Genomic DNA, 8,991 nt, shown 5'->3' with positions numbered 1-8,991 from the left:
TATTTAATATTAAATATTAACATTATGGTACAGCTGGCCAAATAACTCTAAGTGGAAGGGGGAATGAAACGTTGCATGCTAAACCTTTCGTATTCTGTGGATTCAAACCCATACCCCCAATCCAGCAAAGTCTAGAACTGGCTTTCTGATTAAAGGGTTTGCCCGGAGTTCATGAAGACTCTGGATGTTGCAGGGCTGTCTTGGTTGACATGCTACTGTAATGTTGCATGGGAGATCAGGGGCAGTACCTCTGGATTGGCAGACCGGTTCCCATCTTCAGGAAAGGATACCGGCGGGTGTGTGCCAACTATCCTCTATGCAAGGGTGCTGGAAAGGAGATTCTGTCCATTAGTCGAACCTCCGATACAGAAGGAACAAAGCTGTTTTCATCCTGGTCGCTTAACACTGTACCAACTCTTTATCCTCTCGAGGATACTTGAGGGAGCATTAGAGTTTGCCCAACCAGTCTACATGTGTTTTGTGGACTTGGAGAAGCCATTCGACCATGCCCCTCAAGATGTCCTGTGGGAGATGCTTTGGGATTATGGGAAGTCTGCCATACAATAGTTGAAGGAGCTTGGTCTGCATAGCCAGCAATAAGTCAGACTTGTTTCTAGTGGGTGATGGACTCTGCCAAGGCTGCCTTTTGTCACCAATTCTGTTGATAATTATCACAGACAGAATGTCTAGGTGTAGTCAAGTGACGAAAGGCTTTTACTTGACTGGTCTCAGAATCTCATCTCTGCTTTTTGCAGATGGTGCGGTTCTGTTCACTTCATCAGGTGACGGCCTTCAGCTTGCACTGGAGTGGTTCACAGCCTAGTGTGAAGCAGCGGGAATGAGAATCAGCACCTCCAAATCAAAGGCTATGGTGCTCAGCAGCATGGTGGAGTGCCAACTCCAGGTCAGGGACACGTTCCTCCCCCAAGTGGAGGACTTTAAGTATCTCAGGATCTTGTTCACAAGTGAGGGGGGAAGGGAGTTGGAGATCAACAGGTGAACTGGTGCTGTGGCTGCAGTGATGCAGACACTATACTGGTCCATTGGGGTGAAGAGAGAGCTGAGTGTAAAAATGAAGCTCTAAATTTACCGATTGATCTACATCGCTATCCTCACCTATGGCTCAGAGTAGAGCTGCTGCTCCTCCACATCGAAAGCAGCTAGTGGAGGTGGTTCAGGCTTCTAACTAGGATGCCTCCTGGGTGTGGTGTACCGGGTATGCCCTGGTGGATGCCCTGGATGGATATTAGTTAAACTTGTAGTTGGACAGTATGATTAGAATTAAGCATAATTAACTATTAGCAAAACTGCATTCAGATAAACTCTGTTTTAACACTCTGTATCACTTTATTGATGAAAAGACTGGATGTTAAGTACTTTTATTTATATTTTGGATAAAGATAAGCCGTGGGATCTTAATCTCTTTAACAGTTCTTATGTTTGATTAGATCATCTGTGTTTAAGGAGGAAAATGTGAGACCAGGAATACTGCACATATAATTTTAATTAAAAACAGTTACTTGTTCTTGTAAAAGCTGTGTTTATTTTTAAGCTCATAATTATATGGGCTGAGTATATGGGAACACTGGGAACACAAATCGCACCCTGCTTGTAGTACATTGCTTACCTGTTCAAAACTCTTGGACCAAAAAAGGTCTGTTATGTCAGAAAAAGTAGGTGAAGTTACACTTGTTCTTGAGCTCATTGGAAAGTTAAACTCATAACTGAAAATTCTACTTTAGAAAATGACACATTAAAGCTGTAACAATTATGTTTCTTATTGCAGTGATTTCTCTAAACCAGTAACAAACAAAAGCAAATCCTAAATCATAACTCACATTATTTTAACTGTACTGTTTTTAATCGTATGATGATTTACAAACATGACTAACCCATTTCTTTTAGTGAGTGTTCGCCATTCCCAATGGCGGTATGCTATCCACACAGTTTCAGCTTGAATCAACAACTTTTGGAGAATTTTTCGCTTTGCTGTTCTGTCATTAAACAAATGGATTGATGGATTTTAGGCATTCTTAATACCACTGAAGAGGTTGGTTTTACATCTAAATGAATTTGCTACTGTAGCATTATTTTCTAGTGTGTTTCCTAATCCAGCCATATTATGTGAAAAGAACTAGAAAGTCTTTCCCCACTGAGTAAAAATAAAAACTGAAAGCCACACTTGGATGCTGAGAGATCTGACTTATGGCAACATGACTGCCTAATGATTGACTTAATACTATAAAAGAAAATGGACATCGCTGAAAATATAGCCAAAAATATAATTTTCACTCACAAATATCACATTTAGCATTAGCTTCAAGAAAGAAAAATAAAGAAAGAAAGCATATGCAATTTAATGACAGGACATTTATTGTGAATAAAAGCTCACATTACAATAAAGCTTGAGGCTGCTGGAAAAAAATGAGTTATGATTATCATTGTTGGTATATTTCCAACTATGGCATAATATGCACATATGATGTATTTAAAATAAAGTGAATTATTTGACATGATACCAGCTATGTTTGATTTAACTTGCTCATTTATATTAACTACATAGAAAGTCACATAGTAATATGTGACCACCCCAATTTGCTACAAACAGCATTGGGTGGAATAAACATATGATGATGATGATGATGATGATTGTAGAATCCAGAGCCGTCAGCAAAGTAACAGAAACTTTAGGGTTGAGATACTTTTTTCCATAAACTGAGCATTGTGTAATTCAAAATATTTCAAAGCTTTGTAAAATCCAACTACAGTCCTGTCAGGGTTAAGGAAATTTACAATTCTCCAGCAAATGTCACTCACAATCTCGCTTTAACCAGCAGCCTGGAAAGTTTAAGTAATCAACAAAATAATGAAAAAGCAAAAAAGTTTGGCAAATAGTGAAGCAGTGAGTTAAGCAGAGCCTATAAGTTGTACTAAAGTTTGAGTCAAAATCTGTATCATTCTTTTCTTAAACTCCAGTAGGGATGTGGCTGTTCAGCCACTGGTGGAAGGTTGTGACAATGTTATTGACTAAATGTTTAAGCCTCCAGTGCTGTTAAATGAATGTTTAATGTCAATAAGCAGGGTTTACATTATCAAAAGAACATGGCTGAACACAAATGCTCTCTTAACAATCTGTAACTTTCAAACCAATTCCTCAAAATAATTCTGAAAAGAAGTATAAAACTTTCATTCACTTTAAGGAAGTTGTTAATTTCCTTAAAAGAAAAGTAATATGGCACTACACAAACATACAAACCAATAATATGACTTAAAACATTAAGAATTTCAGCTTTAAGGCAAATAATGGCCAGGCTGCTCCTGGCCACAAATTTGACAGCAGGGGGGAGGGCTGCTGTTAACGACTGGAACATTTTTTCAGCGTCACAAAATAAAAGCAGAGCAGCGCTCAAAAACAGCAGGTGCATATCAATAGGCAAAGCTCTATGATAGCAATCATGAACAGTTTGGACTCTTGAAAACAAACAAACCCAAAAAAAAAAACTTTCACTCACAATGTTCTACACAATAATGTCTATCACAAATCTTTGATTAACAGTCTATAGCAAATTCTCAAAGTACCCAGAAGATCCTTACGTAGGCTACTTATGCATGTGATCCTATTTTACTTTGCAAAACATGGAGGGACATGATGCTGAATAATTTGTCATGTACAGTTTAACTTTTATCAGTTTTCACCACTCCGCTGCTACACAGACTAGTTCCAATTACCACTCCAACATTCCAGTTTTCCCCACTGTTCACGTCACGTTAAATAGCTTCCTGCTTTGTTAAATGACATAAAACCCATCTGTTAATGATATAATTTAACACAAAAAATGTCATAAAGTGTTAATTTCATTAACAGTAAGTTTGGATTGGAAAAAGCCAAAGTACAATGAACTGGCATTATTAAGTGAAATTGCTTTTGTAAGTGGAACAGGAATATTATACTAAATTTATCATATGAGACAGTGTGGGTTCCATCTCTCCTCAGCCTTTATTGGAAAATAGCCTGGCTACACAAAAGCTATTATTTGTGACTCTGGTATTATATGCAAACTCATTTATTTGAAAATTTACCAAAAGAAAGCATTGTTTAATCCAAATGTCCACACAGTGAAACAGCAAATATAATGGAAATGCTAAGCATACAATTGTCATTCAGAGAAACTTCCTTTTGATAATGTCTCATAATGATCAGCGACGCTTTTGGTAGAATCTATTCCAGGTACCTGTTCTCTTTTTGAAGAGAGTGCTTTGGGAGACAGGGTGCCAAAGCTCTGTTTTACATACCAGTCTTCTGCATGCAAATGTGCATAGGAAGAGTCTTTTACATCCACAATGGTTCTGTTTGACACGGGGCTTGAGGACTCGTCATTGCTCGTGCACCCACCCTGCAGTGTCATTGTCTGGCTTACATGCCATTGCTCAGACTGCTGGCTCCAGTCTTGCATGTTGGTGACCTGTACTGACAAAGGGCAATGAGAAGCCTGTGTGCATCCAAAAGTGTTTTTAGTGGCCTGGCAGCATTCTCCCTCTGAAATACTGACAGGAGAAGAGGACTTTCCAGAGGACTCGTATTCGGGGTCGATTGCCTCCACTTTGATTTGGACGGTTCTGGATTTAATCCGCAGTTTATGGGGTAAAGCTGAAGAACTACCATCTGGCACTTTATGTGTGGAGACAATGATGCTTCTTGGGTCTACTACAGATGGCATCAACCCTTTGGGGACCTGCTGCTCATCCTCACCATCAGATGATTTGCTAACTGCACCATCATCCGAGCTCCTGGGTGAGTTACTAGATGACCTAGTGATCTGCATGAATGATGCAGACTGAGTGTACACTCCAGACAAAGGGCTGGCTATGCCAGGTTTGTAGAGTTCATAGGGACTACTTCGCTCTTGTCTATAGCTGCCATTCTCTCCCGGTTCCTGCTTGACCTCTGCATTCCTGCAGACAGTAAAGCTACCCTGAGTTGCGGTAAATGTCTTGGGCATATGAGGTGAATGCCTGATGACTGATATGCAGCTGCTGCGCAGGTGAATAGGCTCCTTTTCTTTGCTGGTAAAACCTTGGCTAGCATTGGGTGGAATAAACATTTGGTGGAGGTTAAGAGTGGCGGAGCTGGATAACCGTTGGACTTCTTGGGCATATGCTGTCGAGCTCACCAATCCAAACTTCAACTTCAATGACAGCAGCTCAGCCTTGAGGGAGGCATTTTCCTCGCCAAGGGCTACCAATTTGTTCTCTAGCACCATATCATTTATGCGTCGCTTCTCCCTTGAACGCTTGGCTGCTTCGTTGTTTTTACGACGCCTCTCCCAGTACAGGGTGTCTTTTTTTTCCTCTGGGATAAACTCCCTTTTCCTACGACAAGCAGATTTTGCCTTGAAAGGGAGTGCAGAGATTTTGTGGCTCAGGAGGTCTCTGTTGGTCCCTTGTAAAGCCACAGCCAGGCACAGGGCATCCTCTCCACTGTAGGACTGATTGGAGTCCACTTCTTGCTTTATTGATTGCATATTATTACTGTTTGCTACTGTCAGCATGCTAAAAGATCTTTAACTGTATACCATAATGCTTGTATCGAGTAAAATTAACTGCCACATGGAATTAATGCGCTTGAGTTGAAGAAATCTGTGGAATAAGACACAAGAGAAATGTTTTTTGTCAGAGTTTAGTTGAAACAATGTCAAACAAGTTACCATGATACTTGATACTGCATGATACTGGTGCTGACCAAGTATTGTATACCATCATCCACTTAAAGCTTATTCAGATTTTTGTGCTCTACACATAAAACATTAAGGCTGCAATTATGAGTCCAGTATATTTCTGAAAATAAATTTGTAGAAGAGTAAAATTTGGTTAATAGGGAGAGTTAATATCAAGATAATTACTTTTTACTTTTGTTATTACCATTTCCTACTTTGTGTCAGGGAAACAAAGAAATCTTCATTAAAATACAAAAAAAAACCATGAAGAAAACATGTAATCATTTAACTTTCAGAAACTGGATGCCTTCAACAGACTTCAAAATTGATGCGATGTAACAGATAAATATTTAAAGATGTCATTGGTGAATGTCATCTTATTTACCAATAGCCTGATACCAGTCAACAAGGTATACCAGTCAGTTCCAATGCCTGGCCGATAAATTGGTGCTTCCCCATGATTCACCTCGATTAAAATTTAAAGTACCAGTTCTTTTGTACATGCCAAGCTTAGGAAATTGAAGTGAACAAACTTTTTTATTCAGAAAAAATGATATAAATAGACATAAAGGCATGATATCACAAAAAATGAGAAACATGGAGCCTGTAACCTGAATAATTTCTTTTGAACTAGTCTTTCAAACTCAAACATAGTGCAAACATAGTGTTATTTAGAAGAGGTGCAGAAAGATTTTTAATTAGAAAAATTAATGTTTAGGGTGTGCTACAGTTTCCTCAAATGTTTCCTCTTGACTCTGTGCCCTCATTTTGTCCTTGGCTTGGGTCTACATTTAGGAAGAGAGAGAGATGACTAATAGGTCACAGACTTGTGTACACATTATAGTCTGGTAACTTTCAGACACTAACTTTGTGTGTCACAATTTGGTCTCCCACTTTTTAGAAGCAAGAAGGCGCTGTATCCCCGACAAATCCATTTGAAATACAGGAGAAATATTTCTCTTTTCATTTACTTGAACCCCTTACATAGTGTACTACAGATTTTATGATGCAAACCCCAGCTGGTGTTGACGAACGCGTCCTTTTGTCTTTTTTAACGAGGCAACAAAACATCACGCCTAAATTTGGATCACACGTGATTAAAAACGGTGGCGATGTTATCGCAAAGTGCGACACTTGGAGGGTGGGTGCTGACCGAGTGTTTGCTGCTGGTTCAGCCGCGACAGGCAGTAAAGAGCGATCGACTCGGCGTTCCAGCACCGGGCCGTCAACGCGTCCTGTTGCCCCAGATTCCTTCATTGTGTCGGTATTATACAATAAGCCCTGCTCCTGGCCTCCCGAGTGCCAGCAATTTCTATTGGTGCAGACATTATGCAATGTTTGCCTGTGTGGCAATAACAATACGGACCAGTGATTGCTCTGCTCTGCGTGCAAGTAAAATAGCTCTAAAATGTTGCACATGTGTTAGATAGCGAACACTATGTGTAACAGACTTTACTAAGACAATGTGGGCATTCAACTCTGTACATGACATCATTGCCTTCCTTACTCATGACATTGGCGACTCAAGCGCGAGGTCCATCTACGCCCTGAAAAGTAAACTGTTACAACATTACAGAGAAGAAAGCGTTACTTTGCTGTCCCGACGTGGACTGACCCATTCTGTTGTCCACACATCGACAGAAGCCACAGTGCTTTGATAATGTTTCTACAGCCACATCACATTCTTGTGTTTCAACACAGTGTATGAATCACTGCTACTGGTAGGCCCGTGTGCCTGAATAAAATTAAACATCTATTATACCAGTTATAACTATATATATATTTTTTAAAGCACGCACTCGAACGTGAGCTTCGTCGCACTTTTAACTTGGAAACTACCGAGGCTGTTATTACATTTAAAATAGGTTTTGTGCGAGGACACACAGAAGGTAACCAGCTGACAGAAATATAAGCTAGCTAAACGTCGCTGTGATTTCTGGGCGTGTGAACAGGCACCATCCTCTACAAATCTGTACAACGCTTAATGTTAATCCCAGACATTTAATATTAACCGCAAATCAAAACTGTACCTTTTCTATCACCTGCTTGAGGGGATTGGTTTGGTTTTCCACCGCGTATGATGCACAGAGAAGCAGCATAGGTTTTCCATCAGCTAATAAGGAAATGATTGTCAAGAAAATCCTACAAGTTATACAGTACTTTGCTCTCCTCCCTTGGCTTTTTCCTTTCAAGGTGGCTAGTGACTCATGGATCTGTGTTAGTAGGTCAGTGGTTGAGTGTATTGGCAGCGTGAAATTAAATGACAGCTACTGCATCCAATCGGCACGCAGCATTTTCTAACTTTAGCCAATGACTCTTGGCTTCACCAGAGCTCAAATCTTATTTAAGAATGTCTGTCGTCATTCACAGTAGGAGTGAAGCGTTTGCGACAATCGGCTCACAGACCGTGCTCGGATTTGTCCTCATATTACGAAAACAAAATATTTCCGATGTATTTAATGCTCATACTACTTTTACCATGGCATAAATATGCACATTTATTTCCAACAACATTGCAAATGGGGTGTACACTTGTAAAACAGCACAAGAAGCTGTAGAAGCTCCGTGCTTCGGTTGTCACATTGGTTTATATTTATAGTCAAATTTAGCCACTACATAATTCACATTGTTTACGCACTGTTGCATTAACAGACTTAGGCCATTCCTTGATGTTCTGTTGTCTTTTAATGTAGGTCTAAGTCTGTTTTAATTTTATTTCCACTGCTGAATACATCTCTTATTAACGAATTTAATTTTAATTTTAATACTGTATATTTCATTTTGAAATAAAATTAAAAGTGATTTTAAAAAGTCTATTTCCAAAAAGGAAACAGTAGTAAATACGTGAAAAAAGATAACCGGGTTTAATACAGTTAATTTCAGCTGTTTGGTTGTAAGTATACACACACGTCAGTCCAGAAGTTGTGTTTGTTTTTGTTTTTGGTTGGAGTCTTGTACCAGAACACGATCAGCTGCCAAGACCTGACTGTCACTATACATATTCTATTTGTTTGTTTGTTTGTTTGTCTAATGTTCTTGTTGCAGTACCATATAGGCTTTAGCTAACATGATTTATAAAGGGATTATAAAATCTAAAAAAAATACTCCATTATTTTACCTAGTCCTTTTGAAGTCACTTTCCTAAAAACTGATTGCAGCTTCTACTTTGTGATGTCAATGTTATGTCTCAAAATTATTTCATATCATTCATGGGAGATATGCTTGACAAACGATAAGTTAACAAGTCACTGCTACCAGCTTAATCAATTCATTGGGG

General features: G+C 39.2%; 1 protein-coding gene across 2 annotated transcripts; it reads right to left on the bottom strand.

Annotated features, from left to right (window-relative positions):
• Positions 1-2,268: 2,268 nt before the first annotated feature.
• Positions 2,269-7,957, bottom strand: nfil3 (nuclear factor, interleukin 3 regulated). 2 transcript variants are annotated; one of them, XM_031734252.2, is made up of 2 exons: positions 7,757-7,957; positions 2,269-5,637 (listed from the first exon to the last, which is right to left on the bottom strand). In XM_031734252.2, the coding sequence occupies exon 2, from the start codon at positions 5,547-5,549 to the stop codon at positions 4,158-4,160; it is 1,392 nt and encodes a 463-aa protein (XP_031590112.1). In that variant the 5' UTR covers positions 5,550-5,637; positions 7,757-7,957; the 3' UTR covers positions 2,269-4,157. The 2 variants fall into 2 exon arrangements, with proteins under 2 accessions (XP_031590112.1, XP_031590111.1); XM_031734251.2 differs by having other exon boundaries at positions 7,745-7,956.
• Positions 7,958-8,991: the final 1,034 nt, after the last annotated feature.

This window comes from Oreochromis aureus, linkage group 7 (assembly GCF_013358895.1).
Source record: "Oreochromis aureus strain Israel breed Guangdong linkage group 7, ZZ_aureus, whole genome shotgun sequence".
Lineage (NCBI taxonomy): Eukaryota > Metazoa > Chordata > Actinopteri > Cichliformes > Cichlidae > Oreochromis > Oreochromis aureus.
Note: the sequence above shows the minus strand (reverse complement) of the source record. Positions and strands in the feature narration are given on the sequence as shown.